Source organism: Suricata suricatta, chromosome 14 (genome assembly GCF_006229205.1).
Source record: "Suricata suricatta isolate VVHF042 chromosome 14, meerkat_22Aug2017_6uvM2_HiC, whole genome shotgun sequence".
NCBI classification, from domain to species: Eukaryota; Metazoa; Chordata; class Mammalia; order Carnivora; family Herpestidae; genus Suricata; species Suricata suricatta.
The window spans coordinates 39604525-39628002 of NC_043713.1; the positions used below are offsets into that span (position 1 = coordinate 39604525).

A 23478-nucleotide genomic window follows, 5' to 3' on the forward strand; every position below is an offset into this window, starting at 1 on the left:
GGGGGAAGGGCAGTCCTCTGCTCCAGGTTGAATGAGCAGGAGATGGAGCAAGGCAGGGGCACCGATCACTGATTGGGTGGTTGGGGCAGAGGTCACTTAACTTTTTGTGGGCTTAATCCTAAGTGATTATTTAAAAAGATGCCCTGGGGAAAAGCAAAGCAGGAAGTGATGGCAGGGCTCGGATGCTGCCTACCCATGTGGGTGGCTTGTGTCCCTCACACAGCAAGTCGCATTCATATCTAAATGTTGAGACTCTGGGCGTGAGTATGGTTATCATACTTTGAGATGCGGAGGCAGCAACTCAGGAAAACAGAGTTGTCTGTCTCATCGCACCCCACCCCACCCTACTAATTTTGTGTTTCTTCTTCCTCCTCTTTCCAATCGCACTTTTACCTTTCTGCATGGTGGCCATCCTATCTTGGAGGCCTGTCCCCTACCATCCGCCCCCTCCCCCGCAAAATAGTAATGTTGCTATGACCACTGGCATGACACCCTCATACCACTGGGTTGGCTTTGGCCTTCAGCCAATACGAGATTAGATTTCAGCGGAAAGAGCCCCAAGCACATAGGAAGGCTGCTGAGGGACTCTGAGGACGGTGCAGGGTGGGGCTGGCAGAAGGGAGATGGACTCTGGGTGCCTCAAGCATGAGAGAGAGTAAGTGTTGGGCACCGGAGGCCCTGCCCGCTGAGAAGAGAGATGTAAGACTTGCCTCTTCATTTGCTCAGTGTTTGAGATGAAAACGCAACAGCAAATGAGACTGGAGGACGCTGCTAACAGTAATGAGGATTACCGCTGTTAAAGCGGGCAAGCTGGAAAAAAGCCCCCCAAAATTGGTTTAACAGTGCATAACGAACACCAGCCTCAGTTACTTATATGAACTGCCTATTATTTATAATGACTATCATTTTAGCAATCATGTATACCATTAAGGGCATCAGCTTTATTTGTGTGAATTTTATTTGATTACAGTGGTGGATTCAGCCTTTGTCAGCTGAGCGGGTACTTACATTGATCAGTCTTATGTTGTAACCTGCCCTTTCTCTTCGAGTTCATACGCTCCTCTTTCCTTTAGGTGAACCTGACCGTTCTAAGAGTAGCTACTTACACGAAAGGCCGGGTAAAACACCACAGTCATAGTCAGGAGAACTGGCAGATATTAGAAGATTGCACTTTCCCCCCTGCCGACTTACCCTTTGACATGTAGACATTTATGTTTAATCTTATTTTTATTAAAGAATTATTTCTAGTTTATTTATTTTGAGAGAGAGAGAGAGAAGAGAGAGCGCGAGTTGGGGAGGGGCAGAGAGAGAGGGAGCGAGAACCCCAAGCACACTCTGCGGCGCTGTCAGTGCAGAGCCTGAGACCGGGGCTCGAACTCACAAAGCCCCTAGGTCAGACCGAGCTGAAACCAAGAGTCAGATGCTTAACTGACTGAGCCACCAGGTGCCTGGCATTTGTTTTTTATAATACTTTTCGTTGGCATGCCTGAGTGCTTAATGGAAGCTACTGATACTCCTGCCTTATTAGGAGCAAGGGAGGCGCGGGAAGAGAGGCAGCTGTGAAGCCTCAGAATACAGAAGAGCAGGAGGAAAGGAGAGGGCTCTCTCAAAGCGGAACTGAGGTTTTCTCTGTGGAGCCATGGCCAGTCAGGCTCCAAGGACGTGAAATGGGAAACCACTCGTTGGTACGTATTTTATGAGATGAAGAGGTTAGAGCTTGGTTCTGTTGGTTCTCAGTTCTGTTCCCAGCTGGGTTGATGGAAGAGGCATTTGCCTTTTCAGTGGCACACAACAGAAAAGCTAGTAGAAAAAATACCTCCAGTAATAAATTTGTTAACTCAGAAAGTGAGTGCCTGGTAGGCCAGGAATATCTTAAAAGCCTATAGTTTTCCAGTTTTGCATATCAAGGGGATACTGGATAGGTGCTACAAATATACATTTGTTGAGTTGTGTTTGCAAATTCTCTCTTAAGCAACGTCAGTGAAGTAGGGGACAGTAGGAATAGCTAATGTCTGTTGAGTGTGTGCCTTCATGGTTGACGCTATTGCTTGATCCTTCTCCCGGCACTGGTTCATCTGGTGGACACAACCACACGGCAGGCAGGGGTTACCCTCTGCTTTTGCAAAGAAGGAGGCTGAGGCACAGAGAAGTTTAGTGTCCCCAGTACCCAGAAGGTAGGATTCGGTGGCTTCCTGCCAATCTTACCGCCTAATTAACACCCACAGACCGTGCTCTCGCGTTACCTAGGTTGACTATGTGAAAATTAAAAGTAATTTTAAGATGTGTGAATAAGTAGTCAAATTACAATAGTAAGCTAATTTGTAATGTCGTACAAATGTTTCCCAAAGAATATTAAAAATATTTGCCATGTGAACCAATTTGAGTTATCTGTGGCTGATTTACCAAAGATCGTGGAGTGATCTTATAATTTATCGTGCAAACTAAAACTGAAAGGGAGCGATACTAACAATTACGTGGTGATAACAGGAACTAGCCTGTCCCAGCAGCTACGTTATGCCCTCAGTCCTTGTTTGTCCTGCTTCGTATTAAAACAATTCTTCACATGTTTGACCTTCTAGGGGGATTCCTCAATGTCAATGTAAGTGAAATCAGTTTTGATGAAATTCATCAACTCTTCTCCAAGGATTTAGATATTGAGCCAGGAGGTCACTGGAGGCCTAAAGACTGTAAACCCAGATGGAAGGTGAGGTAAATTTTTTCGTAAGTAATATAATTGTTACCGTGTGTTTGAGGAAAAGTGTGCTTGATTCAGAATATGTAGTGAGATATATTTGTCTTGAAAATTTAAGGCATCGGAGTTTTTGTGTTTAATGTATATGTATTGACGGGTCAGATAGGATTTAGTAGCAGTGCTTGGGAAGACTAACCATTCCTGTGCGTATTCAAAAGATGTGCTCACGTGCTGTCTCTTGGAGATCCTGGTAACAAATACCTCATTTGAGATTGGCTTGGAAAACAGATTTTTTTCCTCTTTCTGTTTGGAAGAGAGGCTCTGACTTCTCTGCCTCCTGCTGCTGTCCCTAAATGATGATGGTCACCTGCGGGCATGGCCCTCCCGAGTCCTGGAACTGTGACTTCCGGTTGGGTCTCCCACTGGGGTGTTCCTTAGAGTCTCACAATTCTCAAGAGGCTGCTTGGGACACAAAAAGGAGGACTCTGGGTTCTTCCCCTCTGTTTCAGAAGGCAGAGCACCAGCTTTTTATCTTTCTGAAACGTCAGAGTTCTACTTAGTATTTTGTATGAACAACTATTAGGGAATGGTCTGCCTCTACGTTTTAAAATAAGTTGCAAACCCTGATTTATAGAGTTGCTCACAGTACTGTGAAATTGGCAAGTGTGTGGATGTATGTGTACGTATATGCGCATATATATATATATATATATATATATATATATATTCCTGTAAGGTGGTTGTGTTCGAGCAGGAAATAGGATTTATAAAATTCAGGTGAAAACTACATAGGATTAAATCAATTGTTATATTGATTATGGTATAAAGGATTGTGATATAGCTATAATTTGGGAAAAGTTTTCAATTCCTCTTTGAAGTATTAGTATTTTGCTAAAATATTTGTCTTTTGGTACAAAAAAAAATCACTGCTGTGAAGGAGAATGTAGATAAAAGCTCTCTGACTTATCTGTCCTTGAACTCTCTGTGTTGGGGAAGTGTGTTATTTGTATCTGCATCCTGAATGCACGGCATATTATCTTGTCTAAGGTAAGCACTAAACTCAGTTTTGTTGAATTGAGGTTACAAGACACATAAATGCCTTGGTACATTTTTTTTCACAAGTTTACTTATTTTGAAAGAGAGAACACAAGCAGGGGAGGGGCTGAGAGAGAGGGAGAGAGAGCCTTACTCTCAATTATTAAATAAATGTGGGGTTTTTGCCTTAAAGAAGTTGTAAAGCTGCTTAAATGGATTCCAGTACATATTGGCAAATCACTTATTATATGGTTGTCTGATCAGACTCAGTTAATAAATGAATCTTCTATTTCACGATTGGTTTTTCTCACATTTGTTTATAAAATAGGGCCTGATTTACACAATTCTACTTCTAAAACAAATCCTGGGCAAATAAATTATTTTTCTTGCTTGGGTGATAAGTGTGTATGTTGAATGCTAATGAGGGAGAAAAGCATAATTAATCTCAACAGCTGAGGGGTAGTGTGGAGGTTGGTCTTCAGACGTATTTTGGGGTACACCATGCTGCTTGGGTGTGCATTGTGCAGTGTGGTAGAGTAATTTGGGATTGGAAGCATTGAGTATTCTTGTTCTTCCTTCATTGGTCTATATCAGACATTGGATTTTATTTTATTTATTTATTTTTAAAATTTTTTATGTCTTTATTTTATTTTGAGAGAGAGAGAGACTGAGCAGGGGAGGGGCAGAGAGAGAGGGAGAAGAATCCAAAGCAGGCTCCAGGCTCTAAGCTGTCAGCACAGAGACTGACGTGGGGCTCGAACCCACGGACTATGAGATCATGACCTGAGCCGAAGTCGGATGTTTAACTGACTGAGCCACCCAGGTGCCCCAGACATTGGATTTTAAATTTTATGATTTATTTTCTTCTTCTCACTTTCTGGGAGAAAAGTATATCACACACAAGCGGTTCTGTTTAAAGATGTTAGTAGACTATAAACTCCATGTGAATGACTAGGTAACAATATTGAAAGTGGAGCTCCTAGGAGCAAGCTAATTCAAGGATCTAAAAATAAGCTTCTTTTATTTAGGAACCGTATGGTAATGCTCTTATTTCCACTTGATGCAAACCCTTCTCAGAATACAGTTTCTGGTTCTGAGCTCTGCGGCCAAAAGTATGAGAAGAACTTTGGACCTGATTCAGAGGGGACTTGAACTTGCCATGGTTAACTAAGGTCTCTCCCCTCCTCTCCCTGCCCCCAATCTGTTTACATTCTAATGATGTCCCATTCTAATCTTGGAACCGAGTTGAGAGAGAGGGGGAAAGAAGAAATCACTAGATTTATGTTAAACATCTGCTGCCAACTTGATTCTTAATATTTGAGATTCTTTTTCTTTAAAAAGAAACACCAACTAAGTTCATTGATGGCCCATTAATTGGAACTGAGATCTTCTAAACCAAGTGATTTCAGCAATTCTCAGGTATTCGGAACACTGCAGGTTCAAGTGGAAAATGCAGCACAGATTGGAGGCCTTATGGAAGCAAGCTTCTTTCTAAAGGGGGGCGGGGTTGGAAGAGGAAGATGATAATGCTTTTCTGGACATTAGAAGGTGAAGTGTTTACCTGTGACCTTGCTTTTCCATTCAGGGGTCAGGGGGAGGTCTGCCCTGCTTTTGTCAAAAGCCCAGAGGCTTAAAGAAGCAGGCAGCCGCCTGTGGTGGGATGTGCTCGGAGGCAAGGCCTCCAGATCTGGTCCTCGAAGACGAGTCTTAGCCTCCCATCCCAGAACCACCCAGGTGGTAGGTAACGTGAATATTCTTGAACTTAGTCCTCAGACTTTCTGATTTTATTGGTGGAAGGGGACCAGAACCTGCATTTTTTTTTTTTTTAATCAAATCCTCCTGTTGGAGACACTCCTGCAGGCACTGGAAATGGGGAGGTGAGGACGATGGCCCGAGAACACCGCAGACACGTGAGCACAGCCATTTCTCCTGTGTTCCGTCCTCGCCAGTGGCTCAGAGCCACCGCCCCCCAAGTAGGCAAGTCTGCAGCCGGGTCATCTAGGGACACCGTGGCTGGTGGTGTGCCTGAAGTTTGAAAGTAGGACAACTTAGTGGTGAAAATGGATGGAATAAACACTTTTCTTGCTAATCTTCTCATGGTGAGTGTAAGAGAAAATGTAGGTGCATAAACTCAGTAAGATTAGTGGCTTAAAGTGGGAGCAAACTGAATGGGATAATTTTGCTTGAACAAGAGGTGGCGAGGAGAGATTCGTGAAGATGAAGTGTTCTTTTGCAGAAGATAATGACCAGATGTTGTCTGTCTCCACTGGAGACGCGTCAACGGGAGAGTGGCTCACACAGCAAAGCAGGGCACACGTAAGAAGTGTCCTGAAGCAAAGGCGATTAAACCATAAATATATTCTTGCAGAACATGGAGATCTTCATTTTCTAGACAATAATTTGTAAACTATTGAGAATGGCATTCCACATCCACAAGAAGGGACAAGCCAAATGAATTAAGATGCTGTTTCGCTTTATTTTAATGAAAACTTTGCTTTAGGCATATTCAAAATATTTGATAATGGTCTCATTAAAATGTGGACATTTGCTATTAAGACAATAGTTTAGCTTATTTTGAATTTGCCAAGACACTGGTAGTTTTTTTTTCCTTCTATAATATTCTCAGTTTCTTTAGAAGGTTAAGAAAAAAAACCCACAAATCTTTTTATTTACTTTTGAGAGAGAGAGAGAGACAGCATGAGCAGGGGCAAGTCAGAGAGAGAGGGAGATGCAGAATCTGAAGACAGGCTCCAGGTTTTGAGCTAGCTCTCAGCACAGAGCCTGACATGGGGTTTGAACCCATGAACTGTGAGATCCTGACCTGAACCAAAGTCGGACGCTTAACCAACTGAACCACCCAGGCACCCCAAAAAAAACACAAGTCTTGATATTTTAAATGCTCCATTGAACAAATTACTGATTTAGAAACTACAACTTTGTCTATTCTTATATGTTCAACCCATCATTCAGAGTAATTGTATTTAATTAATATGGACCATCTGCAATGTGGACTCGGCAATATTTAATAGCTCTTCCTTTAAATATCTTTAAGTAATTCACCTTAACTGCTTTTATAGCCCATTTACATTATGTCACAGGCAGCTGTCTTGTGGCCAAATTCAGAATGAGGGAGGGCCAGCTTGACCCTTATTTCTGCAGAAGTTACCCCACTGCTCACTTCAGGTCAAGCCAATGGTAGGGATTTGTTCTTGCCCTCTGACTTCTTTCCCTCCTTTTACTTTTCGTAGTGGGTTGTCCTCCTAAGAGTGAACCTAGGGGTCCCTCAACTGCTTTGGGAGGTGTGTTGAATTGGGGGTTCTGTGACTAGGCCAGCAGGCCCCCATTGGTGGGATGGGTGCAGAACCAGCAGTGGCTGCCATGTTGGGGGGAACTCTTAGATGTGGGTTAGCCTTGCTCTGGCCTTCTGGTTCTTACATTCAAGAGGTACCTTACCAGTGAACGAGAAGGGAATGGCATTAAAAGTGGAGCTGGCAGAGAGGCACCAGAACCTCTTTAGTTCTTACAACTCACCAAAAATAAAATAGTGCAAACGTGAAAGTCTCACCATCATATCAGCCATTGTCTCTTTCCTTTTCTGCTGTCTCATCAGCATTAAGGGAAAACTAGTGGTGGTGATTCTAGTTTAGACATCTTCAATTTTGCTAAACTATCTTTTGTGGGGTTTTTAAAAATAAGTCTATTTTAATAATTTAAAATCTTCTTTCATTTATCCTGGTAATGTAAAATACATTAGTAAATGTTACTGTTTTCTGTTGACTGTGTCTAAATGTCATGACCTGATTTTACAAATAGGCCCAGGTCCTGAACCTGTACCCTCTCAATTATTTGTATTTATTCATTCACTAGTAAAAATTATTTGGTATAGGTGACATTTTAGTAAATTTCAGATTTAATGTTTCTTCAAAGTTTTCTGTTATAACCAGTTTAGACTGTATTTTAAAATCCAGTATATAAAGTGACACATAGATATTGTAATTTGATATATTTTGACTGTTATGTTCTTTGAAAATCTAATGATTTGGGGATTTATAATCCATACAAAACATTTGTCTTAATTTTAATTTGCATTAGAAAATTCACAATTATAGTAAAGCCAGTTTAGCTAAGAAAAACGATGTTTAGAAAACATTTCATCATTTTCAAGGACGGTCTAAATTGTAGTGTAATTTAGCTGGTATGACAAAGTTTGGATCCAAGAAATAGACGATTTGAGTAAGTGATGAATGATAATTATTCATTTATTCCTATTTTTTATTAACACATTTTATATGTAGATGGTGTTTTTTAGTCTTGGTTTTGAAAGTCCCAGTAATCTTTCGTCCTATTAGGAGAAGCATCAATTTACTGAAACACTAATTTCTATATATGTGTTTTTTATTTTGTTCTTTAGATTATGTAAAAAACACCTTTCTTTGACTATTTAAAAAGGACAAATTTGTTTTCTACTGTTTACATTACTTTTTTTGTTAAGTTTAACATTTTAATGTAATTTTATTATCAATTTCATTTTAAACTCAGTATTATCTTACCACTGAAAAAACATAAAATGTGTCAAAAATTTAATTTTACATTTTGATTAAATGAAAAATACAAATACATGAAACTTCTATGACATATCTGTCATATTTCTCAAAAATAACTCAGGCCAGAGAAGCCATGTGTAAGATAGTAGATACTGAAGTGGAATCACATTTAAATTGTTTTAAAATCATGAGTTTATTATTTATGACCTACTTTAAAACCTAAAATTTACTCTTGACACACCCCTTTTCCTCACTCCTTATATCCAGTTCATAAACCAGTCCTGTTAACTTGCTTCTTACATGTTTCAGACATCCACGTACCTCTCTTCCTCTCCACCCTCACCTCAGTATGACTTCCGTTTCCATGGTCTTCACTGCGGCATTCATGTCCTAACCAGCATCCTGAACTGATTTTTGGCTTTCTCCAGTCTACTCTCCATAGTAATCTCTGCCATCCCCAAACCTGATTTTATCGCACTTTTTAAATATTACCATGACTTCCCAGACAACCATAGGAAAAATAAATGCCACAATCTAAGGAATGTCCCCTAGAGCCCACTTACACCTCCCAGGTTCACAAGACCAGAAGTGGAACAGAGGCAGGGGCCATGTCTGTTTCATCTCACTGTTGGATCTCTGGTGAGAGAATCTATAAAGGTTTGGCTTTAAAACCCTCAGAAATTTTAAGGATCAGTTTTTATCTTTATCTTCAGGGCTAGCTGTGCAATATTTATCTACTTGTGTGACTATTTTGTTTTTAAAGGTGGCAGTTCTCATTCCTTTCCGGAATCGCCATGAACATCTCCCAATTTTTTTCTTGCATCTGATTCCCATGCTCCAGAAGCAGAGGCTGGAATTTGCCTTTTATGTCATTGAACAGGTGAGAATATTTTTCAGAATGATCACTGAGTATACTGGAACTTGAACTCTTTGATATGGTGGGATTAAAAATGTTTAGCTTAGGGGCACCTAGGTGGTTCAGTCAGTTAAGCGTCTGACTTTGGCTCTGGTCCTGATCTCATAGTCTGTGAGTTTGAGCCCCACATTGGGCTCTGTGCTGACAGCTCAGCACCTGGAGCCTGCTTCTGGTTCTGTGTCTCCCTCTCTCTCTGCCCCTCCCCTGCTCACGCTCTGTCTCTGTCTCAAAAATAAACATACATTAAAAAAAATTTTTTTTAATAAAAATGTTTAGCTTAAGGTGAATCTTTGGTTTAATGTTTGGGTAAAATCTCATTTGGGATTAAGCATGTTATATTTGCCACATTTTGTTTAAAAATTTTTTAATGTTTTTATTTATTTTTGAGAGAGAGACAGCGCAAGCAGGGGAGGGGCAGAGAGAGAGGGAGACATGGAATCTGAAGACAGGCTCCAGGCTCTGAGCTAGCTGTCAGCACAGAGCCCAATGCGGGGCTAAAACCCACGAACCGTGAGATCATGACCTGAGCCGAAGCCAGATGCTTAACCGACTGAGCCTCCTAGGCGCCCCAACATTTTGTTAGTCCATTTATCAGTTGATGTGCTCCTATCATTTTTAGTTATCATGTCTTACCTATTAAGGTGAAATATCATTCTTGAATTCTTTTTCATATTATCAGCTGATTTTTTCTGTATAAATATTTTTCATGTCTCAGTATTCCATATGTACAATTTTTTTTCAGTCTTTTTTGAACCCTTTGGAGATACTTGCCATACTTTTGCTTTCTTCCACTCCTGCCATTACCTAGTTTTATACTTGAGGTATCATCTTAGATTTCTTTCCTCATCTTTCCCCCACCCCACCTCCCAAACACTAGGGAATTTGCTGAATTTTATCAGTGATTTCTAGGTAGCATTTCTAAAGTGGTGCATTTTGTTTGTGTTTCAAATATACTGTAGTTTGGGTACTTTGAGTCTTGATGTTCATAACCTCATTTTATCCTGATGCTCCTTCTTTTTACTCACGCTAAACCTGACTAAAAATGTATTCCCTTATTTATCAGTGGGCATAAAGTGACCTAGCTTATATTATTAGATGCTTCTGGGGTTTTTTGCGTGGAAAATCCTCAAATTTTGTTCCAAAGATTATTATATTTAAAATGTTTTTCCAGCTCCTTTGTGGCTTATTCCAGATCTGTTCTTAGCTTTTTGCTTCCGTTTTTACCCCTTGGAAATACTTGCTATTTATTAGAACTCTGTATGTACATTACTCCTGTAAGGTTTGTTGTGCATATATAATGGTGCATATAGTACATATGTACTTTTTAATGTAATAAACTGTAGTATAATTTTTTTTTACCTGATAACAGATCAGAATTTCTAGCTACTTTCATGATAGCCATAATTAACATCTTCTAGGTCAGTTGTACCAACTACTAGTTTCCTTTATTGAAACTTCAGTCTCCTTAACGTGTTGTGAGGTGAGGTGCCCGCATCAGCGTTTTTATCGTCTTCTGCTCTCCCAGCTCAGCTGTCGGAGGGAGCACAGCGTCTGTGTTTTTAAAGGGGAGTCCAGACCACTGAATTATTTTGTGTGTGTGATGGAGCAACCTTTGCAAAGATTCATATTTTATAAACTTCTTAAGTCCAAAGCTCAGCCTTGATCAGTATTAATTCAGGCCCACGTCGTTGACAGTGGGTGGTTTTGAGGTAGTAACATCTTTGCCACATACGAAATAGTGATTTTTTTCCTGCTTGGACTGGTGCCCAGAAATGCTCAGCAATTCAAGAACGGCTCAGAACTCCTAGTTAAAAGTGCGAGATTGCACACAGATTTACCACTTCTCCTTTCCAAATGCGTAAAATGAGAGTGAAAGAAAAAAAAAAAAGGCTTTAAACCAGAAGGACAAAGCGATGGTCGTTGAGAGGTTTTGACATGCTTCTGGAGGTCAGGAAGCAGGTGGAGCCTTGAGGACCCCCTTAACAGAGCAGGCATGTCCGTGCCCCTGTGTCGTGGAGGGGACTGACAGGAATGGAGGCGGTTTGCTCCAGCTCCCGCAGTCCCGGCCTTGAGAGCTGTCACAGACGGACTGAAGCACTGGGCTAATAATAAAGCCACGGCGTTGATTAAAAGTTTGATTAGAAAACAGTCACATTCCCAGGTCCTCACCTCTGCTCGTGTTGCCAGGTGGTTGTTCCGTTGTGCCTTGTAAGAAATGAAAGTTTACCCTGTGGTGACACCACGCCAGACCAGGTCCTCCCTGTGCCGGCCCAGCCAGGCTGCGGGGCCTCGGGGCAGGAGGGGGTGAGTGAGGCTGCGCTGACCCCGGGGCCCCTCAGGCCTTTGCTCTGTCTGGTGTTCTTGAAGCCAGCGGTTGGGAATGAATCCTCCCAACCCTCCAGCTAACACAGAGCGTGACTCGTGTCTTTATTAGAGAAATAACTTAGCCCCAGGAAGGAGATCCCTGATGTAATGCTTGGACATCTCCAAAGGAAAAGGCCAGCTCACCGCTTTATCACCTCCTCGATGCGCTTTCATTCATTCAGCAACGGGGAGACAGCAGGGAACAAACCAAGGCGAGGCGCCTTGTTCTGGTGAGAAGAGATGGCAGTGAGCCCTGCATGATGTGTCAGGCGGTGCTTGGGGCTAAAGGTCAGAGCAGAGAGGACAGTAAGGGCATGGACACACGCTCTTTTATATAGAGTGTTCAGGGAAGGCCTCCCGGAGGAGGTGAAGTTGGGGGCCCCTGACTAGTATAATGGGGTGTGGATTTCAGGCAGGTGTGTAGTGTGTTTGTGCAGAGGTCACTGTCACTAGAGCAACGAGTGGAGGAGAATGTGAGGGAGGAAGGCAGAGAGGGCGTGGGGAGCAGATAATGGAGGACCTAACAGGCGAGGGTGAGGACTTGGATTGTTGCATGTGAGGCTAGAAGATGCCAGAGGGCTTTGAGAAGAGGAACGATCTGATCTGACTGACATTTTAAGAGGAAGCCTGGGACAAGGCTGGAGACAGGGGTGGTTAGAACGCTTTTGCAGATGTCCAGGTAGGAGGAGAGGTGGACTTGCGCGATGGTGGTGGCAGAGGGGAAGTGAGCAGAGGTCGAGTTTGGGCTACGCTGGATCCAAAATAATATTGCCGGTGAGCTGGATGTGCACTGTGAGCAACAGTGGAGAACAGTCAACAGTGCCGGGGTTACGAGGGCGCTGCCGTTCTCTGGGCTATGCCCGTATAGGACACAGGGAAGAAGAGTGGGGCTTTGGGTTCTATTTTGGTTTGGTTTAGGAATTTGCTTGTGCACACGTGTGTGTGTGTGCGGTATGCGTGTTGGACTCAAGAGTGGGACCCCACGTCCTCACACACGTACATGGAGACTCTCCCCAGCTGTTCAGTGCCTGACTCCCAAACACAAACGCTGAGCGTTCTCACACTTTGAAGAAAGCTTGTGCAAAAGGAGACAAAACCAACCCAACAAGAGAGAGAGTAGAAAATAGAGACAATGAAGGGAACAGAGAGAATCTTCAAAGAACAACAAAAGCTCATAATCAATATCTACAGAGTATAAAGGTCATCAATCTGCAAAAATAGGACATCATGATGAATAGAATAAGGAAATTACTGTAAAAGAAAATGTCAAAATTAAAACAAAACATAGAATGCTAGAAGATCAACTTAACAACTCCTAAAATAGAACCAAAACAGAAGAAGTTAAGATCCATCAGTACAGAATGTCATGGGGGTAACCACTTCCAAGATGGCCTGCAGGGACTTTTACCTCTGGGAACTGGTCCCGGGGCTGTCTCCTCCTTCAATAAGGGCTGACTTGCATGAGCGACCAAACTGCAGAATGACAGCATGTGACTTTTGAAGGCAGGTCATAAAAGACATTGTTGCCTCTGCCTTGGTCTCTTGGATCACCGTTTCTCAAGGAGGCTAGCTGCCAGGTCAGGAGGACACCCAAGCAGCCCCGTGGAGAGGAAGCCATCACCCTGGTGGCAGCAGCCTGTCGGCTGAGGGAGTGAGCCACCTGGGAAGGGGGTCCCCCAGCCAACGCCCAGAGGTCTGGTAGCAGAGATGAGGCACCGGTGCAGTGCCATCGGCATTCCCCGTTCACAGTTAGTCGTAGACTTGCCTTGCAGGGTCCTGGGAAAAATTGGGGAGGGACTGGGGAGAAAATGCCCAAGAAATCATATAAGAAAATTTCCCAGAAGGGAAGACATGTCGCTCGATTAAAGGGGCTCACGTGTATTGCAAATAAAATACAGATCTGCTGTGAAGCATATTTTGAAATTTTAGAATACAAATTAAAAAGAGAAGATATCAAGAAGATTTTAAAGGAAAAATGACCAGTGATTATGTATCAGGACTGTATGAACCTTCTCGGGAATGCTGATAGCTAGAAGATTGTTCAGCCATTACTTTATAATTCCAGGGGGAATGGATTTCTAACCTAGAAGGTTTTACCCAGCCAAAATGTCAGTCACTGATGGCATTTTCAAGCACTCATTGAATAATATATATATATATTTTTTTTTTTTCATGGACCCTTCGGAAGCTGCTGAAAGATGTGCCTTAGCAAATAGAGAAAGCCAAGTCAGAGAAGGGGGTGATGTTAGGGAACCAAGAGGCCCTAGGATGAGAGCCACACGTGGTCAGACCAGTGCAGACCGCAGTAAGAATCGAGGACAGGGCAGCCGGAGTCGGGCTTGAGGGGGTGGCGAAGGAATGATAGATGACTTGCTGTGTTTGCATTATATCAAATGTTAATAGGTAGAGGGCATATCTATTGAGGCTTTTGTACAGAGTAATAACAGTTACATAGAAAACTAAGAAAACAGAAGATGGTTATTAATCCCAGTTTGAAAAAGAAAATGGAATTCTAATTCACTCAACACTCTGGAAGTACTCATGCAAGTCCTAATAATGCAGGTACTTTTGCTTTTACTGAAAGTGATTCTGTAACCACACTGGGAAGACAGGCAGTGAGCACGGTGGCGTGAATCTTCAGTGACCACGGTACAAGGTCTGTGGACAGTGTCTAAGGTTAAGGAAGCAGGGAAATATCAGAACTCTCATTTCCTTGCGATATGGAGGAATGTACTAGAACAAACTACTAGAGGAGGTGAAGTGCTTTACTTTTCGAAGACAAGCTTCTTCTTTTTATGAGAAGCCATTAAGTATTATGTCCACACTTAATAAAAACAAAGTTTTAAATCCTTAAAGGAGAGGAGTTTGTTCAAGCTGATATTGATGTGCCAGTAATGACATCATAATTTAACTCCGTCTCCTGTATATTTTCTCTGTTTTCATTGGTGAAGAAGGACGCTAGAAAAAGCAAAGGGATTTCTATACCTTAAGTTAGTGGGGCTCAGGGCTAAAACGTAGTCACCTCTCACTCCTGAAGCAGCCCTCTGATGATGACCGTGCTGTACACCTCATTTGCTCCTGTCATTGCCCTTTTTGCTGTTTTCTTTGGAAATGATTCTGAGAACTACAGCTAAGGTGTGGGTAATTGCTCTCCTATTTTCTTCAGATGTAGAATGAAACTTGTTTTATTGCCAAGGCAACTTAGTACAACTTTCCTCGTAAATAAAGGGAAGTGGTTGTTCTGTAAGAAGTCGGGTTCTGTGTAGTGAGCTCCCATTCCCCCGTCCCTGCAAGTGCTCTTGGGCTTTATCATAAGCTAGAAGGATAAAAACGGAAAGTGGTGGCTGCCTGGGCACTGGAATATATTTTTCTTAATAATAAAGGTAAATGGTTGTAATAAAGAAGTTGGGTTTTGTAATAAGTTCCGATTGTTTTTGTCTCCAAAAATGTCTGTGTGTTTATTGTAAACATTAACCACAGGGAGCTGAGTCTGAGTCTCCGTTCATTTCCTGCTTCTCTTAGACTTGACACATATGGAAAGCTTCACTTAAAAAAATCAACCTGTCTTATTTTTCATGGCTTTTTTTCCTGGTCATAAATGATCTACATTCTGATGTATTTGGAGGAAAACAGAAACATGAATTGCGTCATTCTGTAAACCTAGTGATCTGACAATATACTGGGTAATGGTAGTGTTTTCTTCTATGAACCAAAGTACAAAGGAACATGGTAAGGAAATATGTATATTTGAAGTTCCTGAAATATTTCATCTTATCTAGTTGATTTGGATGTATTTACAATTATTATTTGACCCTGAATCAACAAGTTAGAAAAATGTAGAAAGAAGTCAGATGATAAAGACTGACTCCGTTTGTGTTTTTCTCTGTGAAGACGGGCACACAGCCTTTCAACCGTGCAATGCTCTTCAACGTGGGCTTCAAAGAGGCCATGAAAGACAGCGTGTGGGACTGCGTAATCTTCCACGATGTGGATCATCTCCCCGAAAACGACCGGAACTATTACGGTTGTGGAGAAATGCCGCGTCATTTTGCAGCCAAGCTGGATAAATACATGTACATGTGAGTGATGCGCAGAGCCCCTCGTGCTGCACAGGAGGCTCACAGACTCCTGTCAGTGAAGCAGGAGCTCGGTTCCTGGGCCTGCATGACAGGGCTCGGAAGCCTACAGAGTCTCTTTAACTCAACTTCATCCCTGCAGGGAGCCAAGATGTAGGGTCACCGCCCTGCCCCCTGGGTGCTTCCTCACGCAGAAGTTTGCACGTGCGCTGGTAGGAAAGAGAAACCTGGGTTCTACATCAGGCAAACGTGGACTTAACTCTTGGTTTCACATTCAGCAGTGATAGGACTTGGTTAGTTCCTCAGCCCTCTGCGTACCGGTTTCATTTGTCGGAGGCCTGGAGCTCATCGCTAGGGCTGTGGGATCACCCATGAGGGCACGTGGCGGCTCCCTTCCGCTTCCCCTCTTCCAGTGGTTTGTTTCAGCGCACAGAAGGCCCTTTCTCTGCCCTGTGCCCTCTTTCTAAGTTCTAGGTTCTTGTCTTGCCTTCAGTAGTTAAGAGGCAGGGTTTTTTGGGTGTTAGGTTTTTTTTTTTCCTCTCTCACTGCACATACCTTGAATCGCAAACAGTCATCGGGGCTGGTAGTAACTGAAATTGACATGGAAGCATGCACCTCGTCCCAGTTTTCATGGCTGCTGGGAGTGGAGAGAAGAGGGGAGATGGTGCCTTCACCACAGCTTTACCTGCTGCCCAACCAGCACAGGAGTCAGAGGCAGGGAGGCTCCAGACAGCGCTGGGTTAATCACTGGAATAGGAGAGGAATGCCTTTCGGTGTTTTTGTTTGTCATTATCATTAAAAAACCTTTTCCTTACTATGACAATGTCTGAACAAGTCCGCATTACCCTGGGCTTGCCTGGGCTTGTGGAAGATCATCCAGGTTCAGGAGCTCATTCGTGGAAACTCAGTTTTGGTTAGCCTGCTAGAATCAAATTAGATCCAGAGTAACTGATTTTCACTAACAAACATCATTTAGGTCATATGAACTAAAAATTCCAAGCTGATTGTTTTTACTTGAAAATAATTGAGTATTAATGTAATACGATCCTCAGATCTACCTAGACTAATCCCACGGTTAGTAGGGTATCTTGGAAGTTTGAGTAGAAATTAGAATGTAGCTTAGAGAGAATGGCGGCAGATTAAGGAATAGGCCTGACAGGGGGCAGACTTCAGGCCCTGGGAGAAGCCTGATGAAGGACCCCTGCCCCATAGCGGCGCTCACACCCCGATGGCCGCTGACAAGAAAGTCCAGGTCCCAGATTAGTGATTCTCCCGCTTTGGACGGTGTAAGATAAATACTAATAGGTTTTCTTGTTGAAATTCTGTTTCCTGTCCTTTAGTTATTTGTTCTGCCTTCACTTTAATCTTTCTCCATTCTGGTTACAGTGCAGTTATTTCCTCTTAAGCAGAACAATAAATGGAATTAATGTACAATTTATACATGGTAATGAAGACACACACACACACACATTTATCCATATCTGCCTCCCTGTTGATCTCTGGTTTCTCCCTGACCACTAGCCTGGGGAAGAATAACTGGCATGAGAAACACAACAGTGCCATGGAGGCCTCTTGACCCTGTTGAACCCCAAGTGGTGTTCTGTCCATGGAATCCTTACTTCTCAGTCTCCTGGGACACCGTCACTGTCTTTGGAGTCAGTGTAGCTTTTATTGTCATCGGGTGCTTTCGGCCCATGGTGGGGCCAAGATTGCTTTCTCCTGCGACCTGCAAGTCCCATGTAGGAGCTGCTGCTCCCGTCGTCTGTGGCCGCACCAGATCTCAGCCGGCACACAGCACTGCTTCCCCCCAGGGAATGAGGGCAGAGTCCCTCCAACAAAAAAATGAGAACTGCTCTCCTCTCCCTTTGTCTCCGGCAGCTTTGCTCTAGTCCTGGCCAGATTTCCCGTGTCTTGATTTACACAAGATGTTTTCCCTGCTGGCCCTCCGCAGTGACCTGGCCTCTGGTGGGGCTCGGGCAGGCCGCTCCCCAGCACCACTTTGGGGCCACGGGAATTTATTCAGAACTAAGTCTAGGGGTGCTAACTTGAGATCAGAAAACCAATATGGAAATGAACAACTTAGTTTGAAAAATTCCTTGAGAACCAGGGGGAACGGAGGAGGGAGAGAGAGTTGGGGAGAGAGAGGGATGCAGAACTTGAGAGACTATTGAAAGCTGAGAATGAACTGAGGGTTGGGGGGGAGGGGGGAGGGGGGAAGACAGGTGGTGGGGATGGTGGAGGGCACTTGAGGGGAAGAGCACTGGGTGTTGTATGGAAAACAATTTGACAATAAAACATTATGGAAAAAAAAAAAACACATATATCCTCAAAAAAAAAAAAAAAAAAAAAAGAAAAATTCCTTGATATAGGACTTAAAGATAAGGAAAATAAAATCCAAATTTAAAAATACTGTGTAGTCATTTCTCAGAGAAAGACAATTTTTGTATGATTTTAGTTATATGTGGGATCAAAAAATAAACCAAACTCAGAGATACAGAGGACAGATTGGTGGTTGCCAGAAGTGAGGGAGGGGTTGGCAAAATGATTGAAGGGGGTTAAAATATACAAACGGTCAGATGTAGGATAAACCTTGGGATGTAATGGACAGCATGGTGACTAGAGTTAATGATACTGTATTCTACCTTTGAGAGTTGCTAAGAGAATAGATCTTAAAAGTTCTCATCACAAGAAAAAAAAGAATTTTGTACCTATGTGTGGTGATGGATAGTAACTAGATTTATTTTGGTAAGCACTTTCCAGTATATACATATGTGAAATAATTATATCATACACCTAAAATGAATACAGTGTGTTATATGTCTATCTCAATAAAAAGTCATTTATGTATAAGTACATTAGTATATCATATATATTGGTATATATTGGTATATATTGGTATATATTAGTACATTACCTGTATATTTGTAAGTACCCATGGGTATTATGATATCATACCAAGCAGGCATGATTATTATAAGAACAGGCGGCTAGTCATTTCAAAATTAAATGTGGAGTTGTCTTTACTAATTTGTATTTATCCCGGTCTCTGTGTAATAAATAACACAGTTATAACTAAATTCAATTAATTTAGGACATTTTATTATTTTATTACATTTATATATTTTTTTACATTTATACATTTACATTATTTTGTAAATTACATTATACATTGTTACATATGCATATTACATATATATACATTACATTTATATACATTTTATGTTACATTTATTACACTTATGTAATCTTATTAGCTTAACAACATCTAACATTGCATGAACCACTATTGATGTATTTAAGCAAATTTACTTTGGTGTGGAAATCTCATACAACTTTGGACACTGGGTTTTGAGTCTTATAAAATAACAGTATTCAGTATTAAATTTCACTTATCAAAAGTTTTATTTTGCGTTTTACCTCACACATTTAGATGTTTCACTAGAATATAAAACATTTTGTTTCTTGGTGCACTTTACATTTCCCAGAATGTGATTTAATCAGCACAGTGGATTATATGGAAAATAAGAGTATATTTCACAAAGCTCATATAAGAGTGAAAACTTGATTTCATACAGCAAACTGTTTTGATTTCATTTTCAGAATGCTGTATTCTGCTTTCTTTTTAGTCTTCCGTATAAGGAGTTTTTTGGTGGTGTGAGTGGACTGACGGTGGAACAATTTAAGAAGATCAACGGTTTTCCTAATGCCTTCTGGGGCTGGGGAGGAGAGGACGACGACCTTTGGAATAGGTATGTTGAGGTACAAACTGCTTAATAGAGTTTCTGTAAAGTTCCTTTTATTAGGCGAATTGCGCTTTGCCATTCTTAGAAAAGATTTTGGGGAATGGAAAAACGTTGAGGTTCCTAAATCCTAGGTTGCGTTTCTCCCTTTCTTCATGAAGAGCACCGTCTGTGTTAACTTCACAGAACAAACTGATAGTGACCAGCGGGGATGTGGGTGGGGGGTGGGTGAAACAGATGATGGGCGTTAAGGAGGGCACTGGCGATGTGAGCACTGCACGTTGTATGTAAGCGCTGAATCAGTCAATTCTACACCTGAAACTATTACTACACCACATGCTAACTAGAATTTCAGTACAAATCTGGAAGAAAAAAAAGTGCCTTCTGAAATTGACAACCCTGTAATGATTGCATTCTTTTGCGTTTTAATTTTTTTTTTTGAGAGAGAGAGAGCAGAAGTGGGGGAAAGGGCAGGGGGAGAGAGCTCATTACAAGCGGGTTCCACACCCAGAGCGGAGCCTGGTGTGGGGCTCAGGCTCACACCTGTGAGATCACGACCTGAGCCAAAATTGAGAGTCAGGTGCTTAATAGATTGAGCCACCCAGGCACCCCTTGTTTGCATTTTAAGTTGAACTCATTAATCAATTTTATGTCAGATTTTATTCCTTGGTATTTTTATTTCCCTGTATTGTAGAGTTCACTATGCTGGATATAATGTAACAAGACCAGAGGGAGACTTGGGGAAGTACAAATCTATTCCTCATCACCATCGAGGTGAAGTCCAGTTTTTAGGACGGTAAGTTCAGTATCACTTTCAGATAACAAGGTTTCAAAATTATTTAATATATGAAAGATTTTTTATAAAAGCGTTGCATCCCCCCCCCAAATGTTCTCTAGGGAATTGTCTGTTGATGTCATTTTTCTTTGTATAAAGAAAAGAGATACACATATGTATTTATGTTCTAGTAAAGAGAAAAATCTCAAGGGAATTGCCTGTTGATGTTGTTTTCTTTATACAGGAGGAATACATATGTAATTATGTTATATTAAAAAGCCCAGGTAACCCTTTATATAAAAACTGTTTCCTGGGGGCGCCTGGGTGGCTCAGTCACTTAAACATCCGACTTCAGCTCAGGGCATGTTCTCGTAGGTCCAAGCCCCACATCAGGCTCTGTGCTGACAGCTCAGAGCCTAGAGCCTGCTTCAGATTCTGTGTCTCCCTCTCTTTCTCTTCCTCCCCCACTCACACTGTCTCTCCTCTCTTTCTCTGTCTCTCTCAAAAATAAACATTTAAAAAATAATAAAAATAATAACTGTTTCCTTAACATAAAACATATTATTTCATAAAACATTATCATAAAATGTTTTATTTCTTAAGGATGTCTAAGTTGCAAGTATGCAAAGTCATTTTTTCAGGAGGCATTTTAAGGCTAGTAAAAATGCTAATTTAGAATGGTTTAGAAGTTTATTTATTTTGAGCAAGAGAGTGCACGGAGGGGGAGGGGCAAACTGAAAGGGAGAGAAACCCAAGCAGGCTCCGCGCGGCTCTGCTGCCAGTGCAGAGCCTGACGTGTGGGGCTCAAACTCATGAAACCGTGAGATACGGCCGGAGCTGAGGCCGGACAGATGTTTAGCCCACTGAGCCGCCTGGGTGCTCTGGTTTAGAAGGATTTTTTTTTTTTTTTAAACTTAGATTGTATTGCAGTTTCACCTAACAGTATAAGAAGGATTTTTAATTATGCATGAAGAATTAAAATTGTAAAAAGCTTTGAATGCTTTAATTACAAGAGTGACCTTGAGCATATTCATCATCAGTTTTTTCTTTTTAAACATGTTGCTGTTATTTTTCATTTCTTTCTCAAACACCACAGGTATAAATTACTAAGGTATTCAAAAGAACGCCAGTACATCGATGGGTTGAACAATTTAATATATACGCCAAAAATACTGGTCGATAGGTTGTATACAAACATATCTGTAAACCTTATGCCAGAGTTAGCTCCAATTGAAGACTATTAGAAGAAGTAGCTGCCATGGCGAAGCTGGACCGCACTGCTGGATCCCAGACTCGGAGTGCTCTCTAAGCGGAGGTCGGTGTGGACGTGTCCCGGTGCCCTGATCGGGGAGGAGAGCCAGCAGTCCTTCGTGTTTACAGTGTGAGATCGTATGCCGTCACCCATCCTGGACGCTGAGACACTCGGAGACTCAATGCCGTTGCTGAAGTCTGGAAGTTTAGAGAGCCTCCCTACAAAGAGAACATTTTTATACTAAAATATATAATTTAACTCAAGAGAATGCTTTATTTCTGTTTAAACATGTTTTGTATATACGTGATGTAAATTCATGTGTTCAAATTGTTGAAAAAGATGTGTTGCAGTTTTGCATGTAATTGGTTATGCCTTTATTGGACTTTTATAGACCTTTTTATTTGCATGGAAAAAAACAATGCAAATTTATGTCCCTAAACAAAGGTTAACCCTTGTGTGAAATGAAGGAACTGTCAATAATTGACAGCCAACTAATACAGTAAACTGTTAACATTAGTTTTGAGCTTTAGACCTTCAACCTCTTGTGTGGAAGTCACAGCTTTCTTCGGGTTCTAAAGGGTAAGAAGAAAGGAGTTAAACAGCTCTTCTTCCTACCAAGATGACCTGTTTTTTTCCTTGCTTGCAATCTCATCAGATTTTACTAAATCACAGCCATATTGTTTATGCACATTGCATGAGTATTACCAAGAAAATCTTAAACGTTGTGATGTAACATGATATAAAGGACCTCTTTATGTTCACTGTCTTTCATGTATCTTTGGTGTAATTGTCAGGGATTTTGTGCCTCAAAAAAATGTTCTGAAGGTTGTGTGTGTTTGTACGCTGTGTTTTTTTTTAATTCATAGTGAACAGCACTTTTATTATTTCTAGTTCAGAAGAGCCAAAAAACAATTTTCATTTAAAAAAAATCAAAACGATTTTTTTTTTAAAGAATGACCTATGGAAAACCCAGTAGTACTTATAATATACAAATAATTATACTATTAGATAAATTAAATGTTCTATTTTTATGAAAATAAATGCTTAGTAGATAAGAACAAATTTTAAGTTTAATTCTGGGACTCATAGAATTTCAAGTTTTGAAGGGAACCTTCAATGTCGGCCAGTTTTATTAGAACTATATATTTTTTTCACTTTTAAGAAATTACATTTCTGGTATTCTTAAAATTGCCTCACTGAAAGCATAGTATAATAGAATTATTTTAAAATACATAATCAGTTATTTAAATGTGTCAATGTTAGAGGCCGCTGCTCTGAGAACGGGTCTTACTACCTAACGTCCAGTGGATTGCTTTATCTTAAAGCTGGATGAAGTTTCCTTGGCAAACCAAACAGTATCCTTACTTTGAAAATTATGAACTATAGTCAACCAAAGATTCTACAAGATATCTTCCCATTTTCACAAATGTGAAACAAAAAATACGTATCTCTAAAGTGAGTCCTCAAAAAACAATGACGAGCAAAAGAAATCTATGAGGGATATTGGTATAATATCTGCCTCATGGATTCTTCCTTTAAAACAGAAATAGAGTTATTTATCTCAGGCTTAAGTTTAATTGGGAAGTGTCATTTTTTATGGCAATCTTGGTACTGCAGATGACCACAAACCAACTCATAAAATAATTGAATTTCTTGTATTTTGAAAAACCTGATCGCTTTCCCTTTATGATACCAAACAGAATTTTCCATACTTATTAATTAGAAGTATTTCCAAAATATTTACCTTCCTTTTTTTTTATTTTTGTGGTACTCAAAATAACAAAAATATCAAACCCTCTAAAAGATACGAAATTTGTTCTTAATTTTGTGTATCTGTTCATTTTGGTCTCATAGCCAATGCGGTTTTTTTAATTTGGTAAAATGCAAGTCGGTTGGGAATGTTAACATTTGTGACCACTAACAAGATAGTAGGGGCATAGGAGCATAATTAATCCTATAATAGTTAAATATTTTTTTAATGCTTACATATTTTAATTGTGGGGAAAATTAGGGCTGTTTCTGAGTCTTATTCATAAAACATATATTTTGCTTTTTAAAGTGAAGCTACCCACATTTTGGAATCT

General features: G+C 41.0%; 1 protein-coding gene and 1 long non-coding RNA gene across 3 annotated transcripts in view; one reads left to right on the top strand and one right to left on the bottom strand.

Annotated features, from left to right (window-relative positions):
• B4GALT6 (beta-1,4-galactosyltransferase 6) overlaps window positions 1–22223 on the top strand; it is a 64472-nt gene extending 42249 nt beyond the window's left edge. For both annotated transcript variants that reach the window (XM_029922956.1, XM_029922957.1), the window contains 6 exons: window positions 2580–2704; window positions 9035–9151; window positions 15443–15630; window positions 19254–19376; window positions 20062–20163; window positions 21239–22223. In XM_029922956.1, the coding sequence (XP_029778816.1) occupies window positions 2580–2704; window positions 9035–9151; window positions 15443–15630; window positions 19254–19376; window positions 20062–20163; window positions 21239–21386 (803 nt within the window). In that variant the 3' untranslated portion in view covers window positions 21387–22223. The remainder of the gene's footprint in view (window positions 1–2579; window positions 2705–9034; window positions 9152–15442; window positions 15631–19253; window positions 19377–20061; window positions 20164–21238) is intronic.
• Window positions 11585–13021, bottom strand: LOC115278483. Its single transcript, XR_003902914.1, has 2 exons — window positions 12960–13021; window positions 11585–11833 (listed from the first exon to the last, which is right to left on the bottom strand). It is a non-coding gene; the product is annotated as an uncharacterized LOC115278483 (long non-coding RNA).
• Window positions 22224–23478: the final 1255 nt, after the last annotated feature.